At 41.5% G+C, this 22,343-nt stretch overlaps 2 protein-coding genes across 4 annotated transcripts; both read left to right on the top strand.

The window, feature by feature from the left end:
- The first annotated feature begins 60 nt into the window (after window positions 1-60).
- NDUFC1 (NADH:ubiquinone oxidoreductase subunit C1) lies at window positions 61-6,401 on the top strand. Of its 2 annotated transcripts, none has more exons than XM_027103749.1 (4): window positions 61-190; window positions 730-833; window positions 2,327-2,406; window positions 3,470-6,401. In XM_027103749.1, the coding sequence occupies exons 1-3, from the start codon at window positions 124-126 to the stop codon at window positions 2,384-2,386; spliced, it is 231 nt and encodes a 76-aa protein (XP_026959550.1). In that variant the 5' UTR covers window positions 61-123; the 3' UTR covers window positions 2,387-2,406; window positions 3,470-6,401. The 2 variants fall into 2 exon arrangements, with proteins under 2 accessions (XP_026959550.1, XP_026959552.1); XM_027103751.1 differs by having other exon boundaries at window positions 2,327-2,410.
- Window positions 6,402-6,760: 359 nt separating this feature from the next.
- On the top strand, window positions 6,761-22,074 carry MGARP (mitochondria localized glutamic acid rich protein). Of its 2 annotated transcripts, none has more exons than XM_027103747.1 (4): window positions 6,761-7,710; window positions 14,979-15,082; window positions 19,910-20,003; window positions 21,242-22,074. In XM_027103747.1, exons 2-4 carry the CDS (start codon window positions 14,993-14,995, stop codon window positions 21,700-21,702), a joined length of 645 nt encoding a protein of 214 aa, XP_026959548.1. In that variant the 5' UTR covers window positions 6,761-7,710; window positions 14,979-14,992; the 3' UTR covers window positions 21,703-22,074. The 2 variants fall into 2 exon arrangements, with proteins under 2 accessions (XP_026959548.1, XP_026959549.1); XM_027103748.1 differs by lacking the exon at window positions 6,761-7,710 and adding an exon at window positions 9,398-9,732.
- The last annotated feature ends 269 nt before the right edge of the window (window positions 22,075-22,343 follow it).

The following is a 22,343-nucleotide window of genomic DNA, read 5'->3' as shown; positions in this document are numbered from 1 at the left end:
CACCCGCACGCGGCGCGGCCGCAGAGCCCGCGGTTCCGCGCCTGCGCCCGCCAGGGAGCGCTCGACCGGACGCCGACCCCCGAGAGCGGCGGGGCTGGAGGAGGCGGAGCCCAACCCGGCAAGATGGCGCTGTCTGCCTTGTTGCGCCCTTTCTCCAAGCTGCTGGTCCCGGCCAGGCTGCCGAGCGGCTGTAAGTGTCCCTCCTCGAGCAGGCCGCCCCGACCTTCCAGCCTGCGGCTCCCAGGGCGAACCCATCCCCGAAGGGGCAGGAGGCGGCTGCGCCCCGGGCTTGTCCGGCAGTGACCTTCGCCGGCCCGCCTCCCGGAGCCCACGCCTGCCTCCACCCGCGCCTCTCGGCTCCCCGTCAGCCGCTGCCCACCCTCCTCCCAGTGCCGTCCGACCCCTCGGGGTTTCGGCGAATGGACTTTGAGTCCCTCCTCCTGCAGACGCGGGAGAAGGAGACCCTCCCGGGGGCGCTTCTATCTGCCCACCCCCGAGACGTCGGAGGGTCGCCAGAGCCCGCGTACGAGGCTTTGAAGGTGCTACCCGGTCTGGCCCTGCTGGTGGCCCAGGGCGAGTTACTAGGCCTCTCTGAACCTCTCTTTCTGTGGCTGTTTAAATGAGGAAGTAGAAGGGGGAATTAAAAGCGACAATACGCATGTAAATGTCAGGTTTATCCCCACAGGGTGGTAAGTTACAGATTTAGAGACCCTTTCTGTCCCCTTTCAGCTTCAGCGCGGTCAAAGTTCTACATTCGGGAACCGCCACAAGGCAGCCCTGACTGGCTGAAGGTTGGACTGACCTTGGGCACCTCCGTTTTCTTGTGGATCTATGTAAGTATATACTCCCTTAAATCGTGCTACCCCAGCACGCTGGAGAGGACAAGTACCGGTGTGAGGTTGAATGTTGAGCAGCAAATCTCCCATACCATAGGTTATTTATGTAACTGCTAATAATCTATTTCTCCAAGGACTAAAAAAATATTTTCAGAGGCATCGAGAAAGTATAATGAGGCCGAGATTTCTGTCATTGTTCCTTCGCCTGGTTTTGTCGTGAATGGCAGTTTTACTACATATTAATTATCCTTTAGTTTATTTCTTAATAAAGATGGAGGCAGGTTGGGGTTTTATGAAGGCACTTTTTTCAGATGCCATAGGGACAGATCGTAAATGAACAAGCTATACAAATTAAATCCCATTGGACTTACAAGATATAAGATTTTAACAATGTTTGTGTAAATACATTGTTGGAAATTGTACCTAGTTGGTAGCAGCCTTTTTCTTTCTTTCTTTCTTTTTTGCCTTTGTTTACAGTATGCCAAATGCTTTACCTGTAAAAACTTGTTTAATTTTTTCAACAACACTATGTGGTAGTACTATTATTATTGACCTCTTACGGATGTAGGAAACACTTGGAGAAATTAATTTGCCAAACCAAGTTCTCCCTGACTTCAGAGCTACACTGTAGACCACTGTGAAATACTGTCTCTCCATAGATAAAAATTGTAAAAGTATCTGTGTTACATTAGTATTTAAATTTTTTTGTTTTGGAATTTCCTCCACTGCCGCCCACCTCCAACTCTTAGATCTCTTATTTGGGAGTTTTTTCATTAAAGTGGTTCAGCTCTTTGACATGGAAAGGAGGAAGAGATGTTGAAAGTTACTTACAACTTAGTAACTAATCCTTTCAAAATAACGTTTGTTATAATGTAACTTTATACGTTCTTAAAGCTTTCCTAAAAAGAAACTTGTTGCTGAGAGCTCTGATTGATATTGGATCTTTGCAACACATGTCACCCTATATCAGCCATCGTTCTAGTTGCATATTCTGTCAGACAGTGGTTCTGAGAAAGCGGCTGTCCTCCGTGACATCTAATTAATACATATATAGTTGGGGGTTGTGGGTTGGTCGTTCACTCACAGTATCATACTTCTGAGGTTAGAAGTATAGTACACATCCACCAACCCCATCTAATAACCAGGTTCTGCTCTGTCCTGTTGCTTTAGCCCCTCTGTGGTAAGGCTCTCCGTTCCATTAATTACCCACTGAGTGAAGTAATTTATTTGCAGAAGTTGGATTTAAACTTTTAAGGGTTGCCTTCTCAAATTTATAGTATGTCAGATTGTGGTGAACAAGTACATATCATTCATAGCTTTTGGACTTCTGTATCCTTTAGCCTTTTATTTCTAACTAGAATAGTTGTAATTCTTTTAATCTATCCTTATTTCTCTTGCAAAATATAAATATCATTAGTTGATCTTCTCCTTCTCCTCTTTAAGTTGCCAGGAAGATTACATTTCTAATTTTAACTCTTACCTACTTCTAGCTCATCAAACAACATAATGAAGATGTTTTAGAGTATGAAAGAAGAAATGGGTTGGAATAAACTTTTGGAATACCGATACAGTAAGTATGTGATTTTCTAGGATTGAATAGACTATGCAAGTTAATTTGACCTCTTTTAAATAATGTGTTTTGACTTTTTTCATTAGGTTTATACTTTTTAGCACCTATATTCCTGTCTGTGACAAATTTATGAATTAATTTATGAATTAATTTATGAATTAATACCTTGGCTCAAGGATCTCTTAGCATAATCATTTTTAATCATTACACTTTGACTGTGTTCAAAGGAAGTTGTGCTTAAGAATGAAACCAAAATCATATTTCCTTAAATCTAATCTAAATCATATTTCCTTAAATCTAATCTAATCTAAATCTAATATTTCCCTAAATCTGTACACAGTACCTTCATAGCACTTAGGACAAGTTATCATTGTTTGTGTATGTATTTCTTAATACCTGTTTGTCATATACCACACATGAGTGTAAAATTCCACGAGAACAGGGCATTCAATTGTTAAACTTCTTACTGCATGACGATTTTATTATGATTGTCATTACAACTAACACCCAGTTGGACAATTCCTGATAAAACCTAGCTGTGAATAAGATAGAATACACTGCATGGTCTGTTATTTAAAAGAGTGAGTTTATTTTATATGTATATGTGTGCCATATTTCTGAAAATATTTTTAAAGAAATCCTATATTAATCCTTTTGTAAAATGAAAAATCATCCTTATAAATCTCAGCTTTCTTGGATTAGGTTGATTAAAGTAGATAACTTATATGTGCTGGAGAATAAAATAGTAATCACAGATGTATTTTGTTCTATTATTTTGTTCTATTATTATCACCTTGCCCATTTCACTACTTCAGTCAATCAAGAGATAAAAATGAAATAGTTTTTTAAATCAAAACCAGATGCTTTTGCTACTCCTGTAGCTAAGATTTAAAAAAAAATTTTTTTTCTTGCTAAAATTTAGATAAAATGAGGAGTTGATATTCTTTGTGGATTTGTTTTTTTAGACTTCCCCTGATACTTTAAGGTGCATTGTTCAGAATGGTCTAATTTTAATATTACTTCTGCTGGTTAATGCTACAGTTTTCTTTTTTTTCCATTATAGGTATTAGTGTTTATAGCAGTTCCTCTGGATTCACCAATCTGTTGAGCTGTAAACTGAGAGAAAGAGTTACATGTGAACATATGTCGAGTCAGCATTTGTGTTTCACATAATTAAATTAAAAAATACTTCTGTATTCTTCAGATTATGTACATTGTGACAGTGTATAAAATGTCAATTCTAACGTAAATTACTAGAAGTATTTTAATGTGGAAAGTGCCGTCTGATAATTGGGTCATTGGTAAGAAAACTTTTTAAGGATATAGATTTAAAAAAAATCACTGCTGAGGATTTAGTCCTTCTATCAACTTCTGATTTCTAATCAGAACACTTATTTAGTGATCAGGATGATAGAACTACTCCTACTCTATTATTTAAAATACAAAAGAACCCAAATACTATTTTCTTCTTACCAGAGTTTCTTCTGACTCCATTTCCTTGAGTTTGAATGAGTTTCATTTGGGTGACTCTTTTTAACACCGGTATGGCCTCTTTTTGCTCACACGACTTTCATCCAATGAATAACAGACTATTCAAAAAAAGGAGTTGGTGAGAGCTAATAGAGACAAATGAAAAGACACTTCATTTATCCCTCATTTAAACCCTTTCTTGTGAATCAGTTAACACCTATTTATATGCCACTGCATTAACATATAATTTAAACACTTAATGTATTAATACTATACATTTGAAAGTGTATTATTTGTATCTCCATTCTGATGTTAAATAGAAAGTTTCATTGCCTTATAAATGGCTTTGTTTGTGTTTTGGGCTCTGGCCAACACTTACTCTGGGAGATTCACGGCCCAATACCTTTGGAAGTCACTTCTGAACATAAAGTCAGAGTTACCTTATCTCAGAATAAGTATTTAATCCAAATTCAGTGAAAGACCAGATAAAACAGTAACTATTAACTTTTGTCAATTTGGAGTCCTAGGTGGTAGAACTGGAAAGGACCTTAGGGGGTTATATAGACCAGTTGCATAATTTTACAAATGCAAAAACCAGAGGAAAAGAGTCATTTGCCCAGTATCACTGGAAAGTAGAATGATGGACCCTTAAAGATGACCATGTCCTATTCCCCAGAATTTGTATATATGTTAGGTTAGGTTAGGCAAAGGGGAATTAAGGTTGCAGATGGAATTAAGTGTGCTAATCAGCTGACATTGAGATGGAGAGATTATCCTGGATTATCTGGTTGGGCCTCATGTAATCACAAGGGTCCTTAGAAGTGGAAGAGGGAGGCACCAGTATGTGTCAGAGTGTTGTGATATGAGGATGGTTCAGCCGGCCATTGCTAGCTTTGAAGATGAAAGAGGGCCAAGAGCCAAGGGACAGAGAAGTCAAAGAAATTCTACCCTGGAGCCTCCGGAAAGTAACAGCCTTGCTGACACCTTAACTTCAGCCCAGTGAGACCCATGTCGGATTTCTCATCTACAAAAATGTAAGATAATAAATTTGTGTTGTTTTAAACCACTAAGTTTGTTATAGCAGCAGTAGGAAACTAATACTGTCACATGGTAATGGACCAAGAAGTCAGGTATCAACTCCCAGTTCAAGGAACTTTACCCTAAAAGAGACACTTAAAATTCACATCCCTAAAGGGAACAGAAAACTCTAAGACACTTGAAATTCTGGAAACTGATAACCTTAGTTGGAAATAAAATACAGCTTTAACAAGCAAGATTTACTGTATGTCAGGCCTTGAATATAAAGCTGCCCTGTGTGGACTTTCTTCTTGATCGTGCCTGTAACTCCAGGGGGAGCCATTCATGAAGACTAGGGCTGTCCTAAAGAACCTTCGGTGATGGACATGTTCTGCCTGTGCTAGCCAGCGTAGTGGCCACTACTCCCATGTGGCTACTGAGCATTTGGAATGCGATTAATGTGACTGCATTTTTTTTAGTTTTATTTCCTTTTCATTAAATAGCCACATGGGGCTGGTGGCTGCCGTATTGGACAGTACAGATGCAGATTACTCTTCAGTAACACCTCCTAGAGTTGTGCCACACAGGGGCGCTGGTGAGAGATGCTTTCTAAACTAAATATTGAAACCTAACTCAAATTACATTAAACTAAAAGAAGGTTATGAGGATACAGAGTGACTCACAGACTGCCGTAACAGGCATGCACCTGAGCCCAGGCATAATTGGGGCCTGGCATTCAAATGTTATCCCGACTTTTGCTCTGGGCTCTGCTTCCTGCCTATGTGCTTTATTTCCTTTGCACACAGACCGTCTCTTCCCCAGCCCACATTGTAAAGAGAGGGCTACAGTCAGTAGTCTCTTAAAGTGAGATGTTTTAGCTGGACTGAACAAGAATCGTTCTGATACACAACTCCTAAGAAGAACTTGGTCAAGTGATGGTTCCTTTACCAATAATGTAAAAGAATTTCCATAAAAAAGAAGATAACAGACAAATTCATATGTCAAACGTTGTCAAGTTTTTTATTAGATCAAAATCGGACCTTTTTTTTCAGATTCAGTGTCTGTGAGATAGTCATTAAATTAGTTTCTTAAGTTGCCGTAGGAAAAAAAAACCAAGCTATAGGAGCTCAGTTTTAAGTATAAGAAGTTGTTATGGGTTAAATTTTGGTCCCCAAAAAGATATGTTGAAGTCCTAGCCCCCATTATCTCAGAATGTAACCTTATTTGGAAATAGGGTATTTGCAGATATAATTAGTTAAAATGAGTATACTGGAGTAGAGTGGGCCCTTAGCCCACTGTGACTTGTATGTTTCTAAGGAGAAGAGACACAGACACACAGGGAGAAGACAGGAATGATGGAGGCAGGGACTGGAGTGATGCATGTGGAAAGCAAGGATTACCGGTAAACGTCAGAAGCTGGAAGGGTTCTTGCCTGCATGTTTCACACCTTGACTTCAGACTTCTAACCTCCAGAACTGTGAGAGAATAAAGTTTGTTGTTTTAAGCCATCCAAGTCTGTAGTAATTTGTTATGGTAGCCTTAGGAAAATATGGAAGGGGTAGGGAATGTCATGTTTATTTTACTACAGAAGAGAAAGTGAATAGATGGGAAGAGTACTGAGGAACCTCCAAGAATAGTTTAAGAATTTACCATCTTGATTGCCCTTTCTCCTTCATTTTATCGAAATATTTTAGGCCATCAAAAGCGTGCATACCAAATGTAAAACAGATAGCTAGTGGGAAGCAGCCACGTAGCACAGGGAGATCAGCTCAGTGCTTTGTGACCACCTAGAGCGGTGGGATAGCGAGGGTGGGAGGGAGACGCAAGAGGGAGGGGATATGGGGATATATGTATACATATAGCTGATTCACTTGGTTATACAGCAGAAACTAACCATTGTAAAGCAATTATACTCCAATTAAGATGTTAAAAAAAAAGCGTGCTTATCAGCACTTTTTCAGATTGCTTTCCAATTTGTCTTCCTAGATACTCTTCTAAATTGTTTCACTTTATATCCGTATTGATCTGTTGAAAGTACAGGTTATAGCTTAGGGATTTAATATTAAAAAAAAAAAACAAAGCTGTTTCTAGCTTTCTGTGGAGCCTAGGAAATCACTCAATCTTTGAGAATTGCCTTTAATTATATGGAACTTAAGCCTTGAGTAAGTATGACTATTAGTGCCAGTGGTTAGGGAGCTTCGTGAGCTCCCTCTCTTACAATATGTTTTCAAAACTAATATTGTCTTTGTCAACAATCACAGTTAGGTGGAGATCATCTTAGATAAACCAAGTTAACTCTAACCCTAAGTTCTTGTTTTCCTAACAAGACCAAGAGAAATGTCAAGGATGTGCTCAAGGGCAGCATTATAAACAGTGTGACTAACAGCTGGGAAACTACTGTCTCAGCCTTAACACAGTCTTGTATGGCGAAGACCTGCTGTTAAAATTCTCTCAGGGTTCTGGAGAGACAGCTTGCTACAGAGTGAATTTGACACCCCACAGGCATGTCCTTTCTTGGGAAGTGTTTCATCAAAATGTGGGAAGAGTTCGACATCAAAATGGAAAGCCACGTATCCTACAGGAGCAGTAGAGTAGGTGGCAAATTCCCTTTGATCCAAGAGCCATGAGCTTTTAGCTAAGATGAAAAGGGATGTGGAGAAGTAGCACTACTTATCTCACAGTTCTTGCCTTTGCCAGCTGGGATAGCCACATCCAACCTAGAGGACATGATAAACTCCCCGCTGGACCTTACCATAAGATGAGGTGGTGGACTATAATGGATCCTATCATGTGCGCGCTGACAGGCATCAGAACATTGTAAGTGGGCCTGGAGCTTCGGCTCAGGCTGGAAGTCAGAGTCTAGCGCTGCCTTCTCCAACTAGCTGAGCGTGTTTTCTACCTAATGTGCTTTACAGCTGACAGCAACACAATAGAGGAGTTATCCACATTTCACTCATGTGGATACCCATTAAAATGCATTTACTGCCTTTGACTATTTCCTCTCCCTGGCAACGAAGTCAAAATTCAGCCCTAAGTAGACCAAAGAAGGAATGAGCTGTAGTGGTAAACAGATTTGTTTTCTCTTTTAATTTTAAATTGAGCTGCACTAAATTGGAAATGGTTAGGAGCTCTCCCCACAGATTTGATTTGATTTGTCAGTCTGTACTAGCTGCTAGCAGTTCATCCTAGGACGTATACTTGATGCTGGGCAAAGGTAGCAAGTGTACGAATCTGCATTTTGTTACTTTCAGGACTACCTAACTTCTTGGTGGAGGGTCTGGGTCTAGCCCCTTCTTTGGGGCTTGGAAGTCTAAATCTGACCTCTCATTAACACAGATTACCTATTTGCTCTTAAGGTTTAATCACTAGGAATAGCTAGTGACTGAGCATCAAAAAACTAGTTCTGGGGCTTCCCTGGTGGCGCAGTGGTTGAGAGTCCGCCTGCCGATGCAGGGGACACGGGTTCGTGCCCCGGTCCGGGAAGATCCCACATGCCGCGGAGCGGCTGGGCCCGTGAGCCATGGCCGCTGAGCCTGCGCGTCCGGAGCCTGTGCTGCGCAACGGGAGAGGCCACAACAGTGAGAGGCCCGCATACCGGAAAAAAAAAAAAACAAAACTAGTTCTGATCATTGGCTTGTACTCCTTAAATGAGACTATATTAAATATTATTAGAATTGGGTTCAGAACGAGAACCTCTGAGGAGTGTTTAGTTATTCACCTAGCAAATGAGCAAGTAGTTTGCCTGTAACATGCCAAGAGAACTTGGAACTAGAAGCACTATGTTCATGTCCTTTAAAAAAAAAAAAAATCGTAACCATCGGTCCTTGAAAATTCCTCCCCACCACCTGGTCGTTTGCTAAACCGAGTAATTGCCACCTTCCTCAGAGCGATGAAATAAAAATTAAAGGAGAAAATTATGTGAAAGTGCTTTATAAACTGTCAAGTGCCAAACATACTTAAGGGGTTATAGTAGTAGGAAATGGTGCCTTCCAAAGATTAATCACTTAGAAAATGTTATAAGCATACATTATTGGTTTCCATGTTCAAACCATGACAGATTCTTGTCGCCACAATGAGGCAAGTGATTGAAATCTGGAGGGAGAAACTAATAATTCAGTGTTTTTAGTTGATTTGGAGATGCTAGCTTCACATCCCATAGAGGAATATGCAGCATTTTTGGAGTTTATATTTAAAAGTCATTGTAATCGTGAATTGCCTAGAAATTCAGCCATGAAGCGGGAATTTTCTTAGGATTCTGAACATCACCCAGAGCACTAATGGGAGGCTGAGGCTACCCCCCTCCTCCATCTCCAGGGAACTTCCAGCTACCCTTTCCACTCCTAGGAAAGCTAGCGGAGTGCGTGAGAGAAAGGGGGTTCAGCTTGCACACGGCATGATAAATCCTGTCTGTGTCTTATTCCGGATGCGAGTCCCGAGACATTTCATCCTGCTCTGAGGAGTCCCACTGACTGGAACAGTACAGGGCAGGCAGATGACGGCGACTTCTCGGTTCTCCATCCCTTTTCCGAGAGTGCCACCATCGGCTTCTCGGGCCCAGGCGAAGGCGACAGAGCCTGCAGATTGGGTTGAGGGAGGACGGTGCGCACGACCAGCCCCTGCGCACAAACCCCACGGGGCCGCGGGGGCGGGGCGGGCAGGGGTCAGCGCCCCTCCCCGGGGCGGGGCTCGCCAGGGCTCCCCGCGCCCCGCAGCACCGCGGGGCTACAGCGGCAGCGGCGTGCAGGGAGCCGGGCGCGATGTACCTCCGCAGGGCGGTCTCCAAGACCCTGGCGCTGCCTCTGCGGGCGCCCCCAGGCCCCGCGCCGCTCCGGAAGGACGGTGAGTCGCAGGCGCTGGCCCGGGGGGCCTCTCCCGGCGTCCAAGCCTGAGGAGGACAGGTGCCTCGCGCACAGATCGCGCGGGCGCGCCGGTTCCCGCCTGCCCTTCGTGGGCCAAAGCCAACCCCGGCAGCAGAAGCCTGAGATTGGGGATAGGGATGGGGATGGTGGGGGGGCGGGGAAGAAGGGGGAGGGTGGCCGGGAAATCACCTCGACATTCTTGGAGACTTTGGAAGTAGGGTGCCTTTCCAGCGCGGCTTCTGGATCCGGACTGGATTTCCTGGGTTCGAATCTTGATCTTGGGCAAGTGATTTCACTTCAGTTTCCTCATCTGCAAAATGGGGACACTAATGAGTTTTAATGAGTTAATATGTAGTTAACAGCGCTTAGAAAAGTGCCTGGCGAAAGTCGGCAAAGCTTACCCCTTGTCTTAATACAGGGCCCAAAGCGCTCTCCAACTTCACGAGGAAGCAGAGGAATGGGTGGGAAGATGGACCCTGGTCTGCGGGCTCGGCAGGGTGCGCGGAAGGCAGTGCCGGCCGCGTAGAAGTTGGGTAAATGCTCTTGAGTAAATAGACTCAAGACCTGTCCAGGACTCGGCAGCCACGAGCCTGGGCCGTGGCATCCCCGGTGAGGAAGGGGCTTCGAAACGCTTTCCTCAGGGGCTGCAGAGAGATCTGGAGCCCTCCAGCTGTTGGGCTGCGTCCCCCCCCCTGTATCCATCACCTGTAGATTTTCTAAAGCACGGGGAAAGGGAGCGAATTTCCTGAAGGGGAAGTGGCAGTGCGAGCTGGAAGCTTATTAAATAAAAATTGATACGCACGAACGCGCCTAGCCTAGGGCCTGGGTCATCGTAGGTGCTGAAGTGTGAGCAGGAGAGCATTTTCCCTGCCAGCCGCCGGCGGCCCTGCGCCCAGGTTTGCGCAAGCGAGCAGTTCTGACCCAGCCGGCTCTTTCCTAGTCGTCGTGCATCTTCTCTTTTCCGTCCCTGACTGGGGCGCTGGCTCTTAGACAACCTCGTGGAAAGTTCTTAGTTCTCCCTTCACTTTGCCCCACTTGCTAAGGCTTGCATTGGAGTCGGGGAGAAAGAGAACGACTCCTGCGGAAAATTCCATGGCCAATTTGTTTCCACTTTGATTAGGCCTGCGGTGGTGATGGTGATGGTGGGAGGGAAGGAGGGTATGTGTAACTAGCTTTATTTTTCTCTGAAAATGCTACTGAGAAGAAGTTGCCTCCAGTAACAGAAATAAAGAGTCTTCGTTTTCCTTGATCTCTATGCCGAGTAAGACAGAGCAGACTTTTCGCTGGTGAAATAGGGGGAAGCCATTCCTTTGAAAGTTCAGAAGATAACGGGGCTGTTGTGATTGGGGGTGGGGAGATGGAAAAGGCCCTGACGGTGGCCTTTCGAGCTCTCTGAACGCAACCCTCACCGTCCTCACGGACACGCATACACATCCTTTTTTGGTAGCTACACATATTTCAAATAATTTCCTCCCCAACTTGGGGTAAAAGAAAAGAAGTTTGAAAATTCTGAACAGGTAGTTAGCAATACTGGTTGTAGCAGTACTGGTCTTTTCCTCATTTTCATCTAATTACTTTTTTGTAGTGTTGATTCATTTATGTATTTTCTGAACTGTAATTGACTGGAAATTTGGCTTCGGTCATGGACATTAACCTTGTATTGGTACTTCCAATTTGGATGAAAAATGAAATTGTTTCAGTTTATTGAAGGATAAAAGTTTAACCGTGCCTCATCAAATTTTGTTCTCTGGTTTTTGCTTTTAAAAATGTAAAATTTTAATGAATAAATAAATTAGGTTTACAGTAGATCACCGAAAAAACTCAGAAAGACAAACTAGAAGTCGCCTGTAATTCTACCACTTAGTGAATACAACTATTTATCTACATTTTAGTGTAAGTGGTGTTCCAGACCTTTTTTCCGCCTTCCTGCATTTTTTTTTCTTATGTACACTGCTTACACAATGTACGTAATCTGGGATAGTCCTGTAAAGATTATTTTGCTATAACTTTTCACTTAATATATTGTAAATATTTTCTCGTGTAGACAGTCTTCTGCAAAAATTAAAATATCTGTTTCACATTTATGAATATGCTAAAATTTGTCTAATCTTTACCAAATATTTATTTCGAATTTCATTGCTCTTTTAAATAACTCTGCCATAATTGTATTTGTCTTTACTTAAACCTCTGTAATTTTCTCTATTTCTTCCTATTTAAAAAAACTTTTTTTTATTTTTTTTTTTTTTTGTGGTACGCAGGCCTCTTATTCTTATGCCTCTTACTGTTGTGGCCTCTCCCGTTGCGGAGCGCAGGCTCCGGACGCGCAGGCTCCGGACGCGCAGGCTCAGCGGCCATGGCTCACGGGCCCAGCCGCTCCATGGCGTGTGGGATCTTCCCAGACGGGGGCACGAACCCGTGTCCCATGCATCAGCAGGCGGACTCTCAACCACTGCGCCACCAGGGAAGCCCTAAAAAAACATTTTGATATTTATTACTGGTTGCCAACCATGAAAGCTATATATTCCCTATTTAATCACAGCTGTAGTTTTAAACCAACAAAAGCTCCACTAGAAGTCAAAGACATAACCTCTTACCATAGCCTCTCAGGGCACATTTGTAGGGAAAAATTGTTTTTTTCTAAGAGATGATCATTTATATCCAAACTAAGAACATATATACAAAATCTTCCCAATTTTGCTACTACGGAGATTCGTAGTTTGTGCAAATGTCTTGAGATTTGCTTTCTGTAAATCATAACTTCTTCCAGGTCCCTACACCCTTATTCTCTGTGTCAGGCCACATCAAAATACATTGAGTTTTCCTAGTCACACTGTCTCATGCTTTTGCACACGCTCTGCCTTCTGCCTCCAATGCAATTTTCCCTCCCCTTGTTTATCTGACAAACTCCTACTTTCCTTCAAAGCTCAGGTCACGTCTTTTCAATCGTGGCAGTTACCTTGAGCCAGCTAGCTGAGTCCTTTCACTGCGTTTTCATGCTATTGTTGCTTCTGCTTTCATCTGTTACAGCATTTGTCACACTGCATTGCAGTTATTTGTCTACAATTATTCGCCTGTACATCTTTTCCCTCTTTTTTGAGGCTAGGGGCCTTGTGTGTTGTGTTTACAGTTATACTCTTTTTTAAAAAGATTATTTTGTTTTATTTATTTATTTTTATTTTTTGGCTGCACCTCCGGCATGTGGGATCCTAGTTCCCCAGCCAGGGACCAAACCTGCACCCCCTGCATTGGAAGCGTGGAGTCTTAACCACTGGACCGCGAGGGAAGTTCCTACAGTTATAATCTTTTTTTAAAATATAAATTTATTTATTTATTTATTATTTATGTTTGGTTGTGTTGGGCCTTCATTGCTGCGCGCGGGCTTTCTCTAGTTGCGGCGAGCAGGGGCTACTCTACGTTGCGGTGCACGGGCTTCTCGTTGCAGTGGCTTCTCTTGTTGCGGACACAGGCTCTAGGTGCACGGGCTTCAGTAGTTGTGGCATGCAGGTTCAGTAGTTGTGGCTCACGGGCTCTAGAGCGCAGGCTCAGTAGTTGCGGTGCACGGGCTTAGTTGCTCCTAGGCATGTGGGATCTTCCCAGAGCAGAGATCAAACCTGTGTCCCCTGCATTGGCAGGTGGACTCTTAACCACTGAGCCACGAGGGAAGTCCCTCTTTATCTTTAAAATAGAGAATTTGAGCTATATGAACTTTAAGCTTCTTCTAGCTTTGAGTCTATCATAAAAATTTCAATTCCATAGCATATGGTATATACAAATTCTAGCACTATAGAGTTAATATATTTAAATAGAATAATACAGTACCTTAATCTATTTCTATTAGTTTGTACAAAATTGCCCTTCTATTTTAGATATGACCTTATGGCAACGTTTGTCTTAAAAGAGCTTATATCTGGTGGGAATGTAAATTGATAGCCACTATGGAGAACAGTATGGAGGTTCCTTAAAACACTAAAAATAGAACTACCATACGACCCAGCAATCCCACTACTGGGCATATACCCTGAGAAAACCATAATTCAAAACGAGTCATGTACCACAATGTTCACTGCAGCTCTATTTACAATAGCCAGGACATGGAAGCAACCTAAGTGTCCATCGACAAATGAATGAATAAAGAAGATGTGACACATATATACAATGGAATATTACTCAGCCATAAAAAGAAACAAAACTGAGTTATTTGTAGTGAGGTGGATGGACCTGGAGACTGTCATACAGAGTGAAGTAAGTCAGAAAGAGAAAAACAAATACCGTATGCTAACACATATATATGGAATCTAAAAAAAAAAAAAAAAAGGTTCTGAAGAACCTAGGGACAGGACAGGAATAAAGATGCAGATGTAGAGAATGGACTTGAGGACACGGGGAAGGGGAAGGGGAAGCTGGGACGAAGTAAGAGAGTGGCACGGACATATATACACTACCAAATGTAAAATAGATAGCTAGTGGGAAGCAGCCGCATAGCACAGGGAGATCAGCTCAGTGCTTTGTGACCACCTAGAGGGCTGGGAAAGGGAGGGTGGGAGGGAGACACAGAGGGAGGAGATATGGGGATATATGTATATGTATAGCTGAATCACTTTGTTATAAAGCAAAAACTAACACACGATTGTAAAGCAATTATACTCCAATAAAGATGTTAAAATATAAATAAAAAAATTTTTTAAAAAGCTTCTATCTGCCCGTCTTTAAAGGTTTTATATTAGAAGAATTAGAGTTTCTTTCTATGTCTACATTTGTAATATAGATTTATAGAAATGTGTTGGATTTCAACATAAATTTTATTTAACATATAAACTTTAAGCACAAATGTATTTAATTAACTTTTTGTAAAAATATCTTTTCCATTGAATCCTGTGGTGTAGAATATACAATAAATGGATTTCTTTTGCTCACATGCATCTCGTTTGACTGTTAAAATTGTTTAACGCTTTGTCATTTCTCCTCACCCACGTCTGCATTCCTTCGAAGTAAAGCATGATGCGCAGCATCAGGATGACAGGTTTCATAAGTAATTATCAAATTAGATTAAGAAAATGTCAAGTGGAATCATTACCCTACCTTGTAATACTGTATTCCTTTAAGCTAACATCAGTTGATGTTAATAGATTCTAGGTTCACTGAGGGGTAAAACATTTTTTTGGATGTAATCATCTAAAATAGTTTTGCCCGTGGTGGAGCTAACTGTGTTTAAACTTGTTTTCCTAGCATCTCTTCGCTGGATGTCATCTAACAAATTCCCTGGATCGTCTGGATCAAATATGATCTATTATCTGGTTGTAGGTGTCACAGTCAGTGCTGGTGGATATTATGTAAGTGTTTTAATAACCTTGGTGCTCAGGAATTCATATATTTTACAACCTGTGATAAAACTCAAAGCAATGTCAAGATCAAGACATGGGATTAATTAAATATATAAGATTATGAAAAAAATTTTTAAGTATAAAATACTTACTACCACTAACTATGGATGACTTTCATTAAAAGCAATGATATTATAAATACTAACAGTACTAATGGCTGACATTCGAGTGTTTACCACGTGACAGACTCATGGCTCATTTAATTATTACAACAATTCTTTAAGGTAGGTACTATCATTAACATTTGACAAGAACTGTTTTGAGAGAGAAATGTTTTAAAAATTAACAGACTTTATGGGACTTCCCTGGTGGTCCAGTAGTTAAGACTCCATGCTTCTACTGCAGGGGGTGCGAGTTCCATCCCTGGTCAGGGAACAGAGATTCCCCATGCTGCATAACACGGCCAAAAATAAATTAATAGACTTTATTTTTTGGAGCAGTTTTACGTTTACAGAAAAATAAGCAGAAAGTACAGAGAATTCCCATATACTTCCTCTTACCCCTCTGCCCCCCTTTCCCAAATCAACAACCTTGCTTTAGTGAGATACATTTGTTACAACTGATGGGTCAACACTGATACATTATTATTGACTAAAGGCTGTAGTTTACATGAGGGTTCACTCCGTGTTGTACATTATATGGGTTTTAACAAATATATACTGACATGTATCCACCATTACAGTAGCACACAGAATAGTTTCATTGCCCTAAAAATCCCCTGTGCTCCAACCATTCATTCTTCCCTCTCTCCCCCTAGTCTTTTAACTGTCTCCATAGTTTTTTATTAGCTTTACATCTTTACTTTTATTTATTATTTTAATTTTATTTTTTTTCCGGTATGCGGGCCTCTCACTGTTGTGGCCTCTCCCGTTGCGGAGCACAGGCTCCGGACGCGCAGGCTCAGCGGCCGTGGCTCACGGGCCCAGCCGCTCCATGACATGTGGGATCTTCCCAGCCCGGGGCACGAACCCGTATCCCAACCACTGTGCCACCAGGGAAGCCCTTTACTTTTATTTTTTAAAAGTAGTATTTATCTATATATTTTTTTAAAATTCAAAATAGACATATATAAAATCAAAAGAATGTTTTCCTCCCTGGTCTTCCTTATCCACTCCCCACAAGTAAACACCATAAAACAAAGCTTTTAATAGTATGATTTTGGAGCTAAAAAAAAAAAAGAAACATTTGTGAGTTAATAAGATAATTCTAGGAATTCCCTGGAGGTCCAGGGGTTGGGACTCAGTGCTTTCCCTGCTGTGGGCCCAGTGCAATCCCTGGTTGGGGAACTAAGATCCCGTAAGCTGCACTGTGTGGCCAAAAATAAATAAATAAATAATCCTATTGATTTGAATCATTCCTCCTTTTGCCATAAACTTTCTAAACTGAAACCTAATCTTTATTATGAATAAAATGAGAATAAGTATATATTCTTCAGGAACCATGAGACTACACAATCACTACATTTTGGTTTGACCTTACAGAAATATGCATAAAGAGATTTTTAGTCCTAACTAGGAGCAGTTTAAAGGACTATGTAGGTAATGAAAGCAAAATACATATCCTACTCTTCAGAAACGTGAAAGCCTCAAGAAGCCAGGAAAGTTCAAACATGTCACTTATATTATTGTCTTCCACTAATCTACCCGCTTTCACTCATACCCAGATTCCTTTGCTTTACCATCTTTCTACTGCTTAATATTGAATTCACTGCCTAGGGCTGCTATAGTTGGATATAGGCCACTGGAAAACAGATTAAACTAGGCCATGTGATTATGTGGGAAGCTGGAAGACTGAATTTCATCTGGACATCGCTACACCCCTAATCATGTTTACCAGTGCCAGACGTGAACCTCTGCAGTCCGCTAAATCCTCCTTTGCAAAAGCAATCTTAACTGGCTGGTTAGAAACTGGCTATGCCTGAGAGCTCTTTCTGGCCTTGTTCTCTCACAGTGGGAATGGAAATTGGACAAGGTGATGATCTCTAAGTCCCTTTCCACCTCTAAGATTATGTAGTTTTTTTGTTGTTGTTGTTGTTGTTTTGCGGTACGCGGGCCTCTCACTGTTGTGGCCTCTCCCGTTGCGGAGCACAGGCTCCAGACGCGCAGGCTCAGTGGCCATGGCTCACGGGCCCAGCCGCTCCGCGGCACGTGGGATCTTCCCGGACCGGGGCACGAACCCGCGTCCCCTGCATCGGCAGGCGAACTCTCAACCACTGAGCCACCAGGGAAGCCCAGATTATGTAGTTTTTATCTGGAATGTTGGAAGCCTTCATTCCCAAGAATCTTAGGCTACTTTCAGGAGGAAATACAGAACCTGAGGCACTCAAAAACCCATATTCTAGCCCTCCCCTTCCCTTCCTTGTCCTGCACTAAAATAAATTCTATATTAGGTTTATCTGATGCTCCCTAGGTAAGAGCACTTTTTCATTTCCAAGTAAAATCTACTACCAGAGCCTCTGAAAATCTGAGTAAGGCCCAGGTCACTTCCATTTTTTGAAGGTCTGGGTATCTTGGGAGAGCAAAATGCCAGACTGGTTTCTAAAAGCTGTGGTAGATTTTAGATGCTTACGTTTAATAAATACAAAATATCATTTGGAAATAACGTCAAAGTCTAATTTTGAGACTCTCTCTTCTAATAGACCTTTCTTCTACTCTGTGCTTGATAATGTTCGATTTGAAAAAGCTAGATCCTCTGGGTTACACATGAGTGTGAATTATTCTTATATCTCTTTGATTCTGCTTTAGTAGCTAAATTGTGTTTTAGCCCCTTGAGCAATAAGACTAATGTCCTAGGGATGTTGCTGCTGGGATGGCCATTTCAGGGACATGAACTTGGGCACAGGTTCAGCTTTACTGTACTGAGAACTGAGGGTGCTGACTCGGTGTACAAGTCAGGAGCTCCCACCCCACTAGGAAATATTCCCTGCTTTTATACAAAAATGTTGACTGTCATTCCTGCTGATCCTGTTTGCTCTGTGTGTTTCAAAGCCAGATGATTCAAGTCAGAATTCACCAAACCCTGAGGGTTTGTTCAAGGGCCACTTTTGCAATATTTCCACCCCCGAGCTTATGGAGTTTTCCATTTTCACAGTCTAATTTTAACATACTATAAAATGGTTTGTAATTTGCATAGGATAACTTTTAATGAGGTCAATGGTTTATAATGATTAAAAATTTAGAAAATACTACATATAAATATGCAAATTTTAAAAATCTGTCATCCTACTTGCCACTAAGAGAGAAATATCTACCAACATTTTTTAAAGCTGAGATAATATGAACAATATTATCTAGTGAGATTTTCTTTTTTGTTTTTGCGGTACGCGGGCCTCTCACTGTTGTGGCCTCTTCCGTTGCGGAGCACAGGCTCCAGATGCGCAGGCTCAGCGGCCATGGCTCACGGGCCCAGCCGCTCCGCGGCATGTGGGATCTTCCCGGACCGGGGCATGAACCCGTGTCCCCGGCATCGGCAGGCGGACTCTCAACCACTGCGCCACCAGGGAAGCCCGAGATTTTCATTTTTAAAATATCATTGTCTAATATGAATACGCCAGAGATTACTACTTGATTTTGAAATGAAAGGAGGCCTGCACATTTTATCTAAGATTAAGATAGCTTTATTACCAATTTTGTTTCTCAAGTAACCTGTGGGTCAGTCATATTACTGCTTTTAATGACTAAACCTAGCTGACTTAAGGAATCTTCATTGGGGTCTACAAATGGGTCATTTTGGAAGACTTTTGGAAAACTTTTCATGGCGGGAGAATTGAGTTTCACCTGCAGTTATAAGAACTAATACAGAGAGAGCTCATTTCCTCCAGTGACAACATCTTTGCTAACTATAAAACAATATCACAGCCAGGAAACTGACATGGATACGATCCATAGGCCTTATTCAGATTCCACCAGCTTTACATGCACTTGTGCGTGTGTGTGTGTGTGTGTACGCTCAAGTGCATGTATTTAGTCCTAAGCAATTTTATCACATGTGTAGATTCGTGTATTCACCACCACAGTCAAGAGACAAGACTGTCCCATCACCACAAGGGTCCCATGTATTGTTCTTTTGTAATTGTACTCACTTCCCGCCTGCTCTCCCCCTCCCTTCCTCCTGACAACTACCCATCTGTTCTCTATTTCTGTATTTCTTGTCATTTCAAGAACATTACCAAAAAAAATTAATAATAATAAGAGTAATGTTACATAAATGGAATCCTAAGGTGTGCAACCTTTTGAGATTGGCTTTTTTCACTCAGCATAATTTACCTGGAGATTCATCCAAATTGTTTCCTGTATCTATAGTTCATCCCTTTTATGGCTGAGTAGTGTCCTATGTCCTGGACGTACCACAGTCTGTGTAACGGTTCACCGGTTTTAGGACGTCTGGACTGGTTCCAGTTTTTGGATTACAAATAAAGCTACCATGAACATTTGTGTACAGGTTTTTGTGTGCATATAAATTTCCATTACTCTGAGATAAATACCACAGGATATTTGCAAATGCCTGTCAGAATATTTTGATTCTAGCATAATTTTTTTTTCTTCTTGGTCTTTATCTATCCACCTTGTGTGTTTTCAGTTATCTTTGACCTCTGTTAGAACATTTGTTTCTTTCCTTTTTTAAAGCATTCTACTTATTGACAAAGATTTCCAGAGGGGAAATAAAAGAGTAGATGGTGTGTATTGGTTTCTCCTGTTTGAACTGTAGATAGCTTTAAACTTGGCATGATGAATCTTAGAGCTCAAGAAATAAACTTAAGCACACATTTACTTTCAGACTTACAAGAGAATCACATCAGAGAAAGCCAAACACAGCGATCGTATAACGAATTTGAAAGAAAAAACCAAAGCAGAGTTACATCCACTTCCAGGTAAAGTGAATTTACTCTTTTCTTTTTCCTTGAGGCACTGATTTTCATTATCTTAGTCTAGCAACGGACAGTATTTGTTTTTGGCTTCTTTACTAACTTAATCCAAAATGACTCTGGGTAGAAGTTCATTCAGGAAGGGAAAGTCCAACCAAAGCCTAAAGAATATTGTTAGAGGTTTTGGATGAGAGCATTTGGTAAATGAAAACATTGTACATTTAATCTGCTGACCAGCAGCTTTGACTTCTTTGTGTGGTAATATTACTTTTCCCCTACTCAGGTTTCCATTCATGCAGGCATAATTTTAGTATCTGTCTCTCTCAGCAGCCTGACCTTTCATTTCTCTCCTTAATTTTTTTTAAGTCATGAAATTTTGTTTCAGTTTTGGCTAAGACCACCTGTGTGCAGTGACATTAGTAGATTCAGTCATGTCCACTGAGTCCCTCAGTTGATCTGACTGATAAAATGGCAACTTGTAAGAACAGAAATTTGACATTTTCACCCTAATGTATATTTCTTGCCTAAACTGCTTGCTTTAAACCATACTTTTTTCCATCTCAACTATAAGGCCATTATTATCCAATACCATGATCACTATTTAGGGACAAAGAAAACAGCTGCTCATGGACCAGTTTTAACCTTTCCATAGCACTTCCTTGGTTTTAAACCCCTCTTCATACATATTATTGTAGTCAATCCTCCCAATAGTTCCGTGAGGTAGGTATTATTAATATCCCCATTTTACAGATGACAAAACTGAGGTTGAGGGAGGACTAGTGGCTTTTCCGAGTCATCAGCTAGTAAGTTAGCTACTTTTCCATGCTATTTCACGTGACACATTGCCTGTTTATTTTCATGGTTTGTATTTAAAATAAATAATCACATGAAATTATTATTTTCTTAAGTTCAACAGATTCAAAAGGGTTTTCAGAAGAGCAGACCTTTCATTTTACCTCCCCAGAGGCAACCAATAACACCAGTTTCTTTGTGTCCTCCAGGAGAGGGTCTCTACAAATATAACTCTAGGTCTATATTACCCTCCTTTTGTCCTAACACAAATAGTCCCATACTGTATACATTGCTCGTTTCCTTGCTTTTTTTTCACTGAACAGACCGCCTTGAAGACCATGTCATATCAGTACTTATTGATCTGTCTCATTTTTTAAAATGACTGCACAGTGTCTCACCGTCTTCCCATGCTCTTTAAATTAATACTTTGCTTCATGGCCTAAATTTTAAAGGTGAAAAAGAGAACCTTGTGGATGCCGAGGAAGCCAGTTCAGAAGCCCCCGAAGTACCTTCAGTGGAAGCTCCGGTGGTGGACGCTGCAGAGCTTCCCAGTGCTACAGTTGCCGTCATCGAAGAGGCTTCCCCCTGTCCAGACGATGCGGAGGCTGCTGCCGAGGAGACCACTGCCGCTGGTGCTGAAACTGGGTCAGAGGTGACAGATGCGGGGACGGGAGAAACCGCAGAGGTCAGCCCTGAAACCACGTCAGAGGTTACCAGCGCAGTTCGGGATGAAGCTGTTGCCATCGATAGTGATAAAGGTACAACCGAGAACGAAAGCTGTGGTGAATATGCTGAACTGGAAGAAAATTCTCCAGTTGAGTCAGAATCCTCTGCTGGGGCTGATTTACAGGAAGAAGAAGCCAGTGTTTGTTCTGAGGCCGCCTCAGCCCAAGGCTCATCTCATGCTGATTGACACGTGGGCAAAAAATGCCACAGAGGGTCTGATAGGTGTTTTTGTAGTTTCAGTAACCTTAGATTTTAAAAAGGCTTCTTTTCTAGAAAATGTTAGTGTGCCTTGAGGATTTGGGGTATCTACTGATAGATTTCAGGATCGAGAGAATGGAGATTTTGCGTGCTGAATAGTTTTCTACTCTCTGGGATCAGAATATGACATGTAAAGAGCTTCAAGAGTTTCACCTGTGGATTTAAATTTTATATCATAGGAATTGAGCTATCTATACAACCTGCATTCACTTTAATTTTGCTATAATTTTACCTTTCTTTAATGCATGTAAATCTAGATTCTTGAGTTTTGATTTGAACTCATTTAAATAAATTTGGAAAATCTTTAGTGCTTCTATTATTATTCACTAATATTTATATGCATAAATAGTATATACTAATATATACACATAGAACATCACATGAACATTGCAACGTTATCAAAGAAAACATAATCTAGGGAGAACTCTGCATAGGGCAATATATGTATCCGTTCTCCCATCTATATTACACGGCAGGCTGTGCCAGTATTTTCCATTTCAGTTTAATTCTTTTCAAGCAGCATTTATCCTGGCACTTTTTGCCAGTGGTCATTCATTCATTCATTCATTC

The sequence above is a fragment of the Aethalodelphis obliquidens genome, unplaced genomic scaffold (assembly GCF_003676395.1).
Source record: "Aethalodelphis obliquidens isolate GAN/ISIS:26980383/991018 unplaced genomic scaffold, ASM367639v1 scaffold6, whole genome shotgun sequence".
Taxonomy (NCBI): domain Eukaryota; kingdom Metazoa; phylum Chordata; class Mammalia; order Artiodactyla; family Delphinidae; genus Aethalodelphis; species Aethalodelphis obliquidens.
The sequence above is the reverse complement of the archived record's forward strand: the minus strand, read 5'-3'. Positions and strand labels throughout refer to the sequence as shown.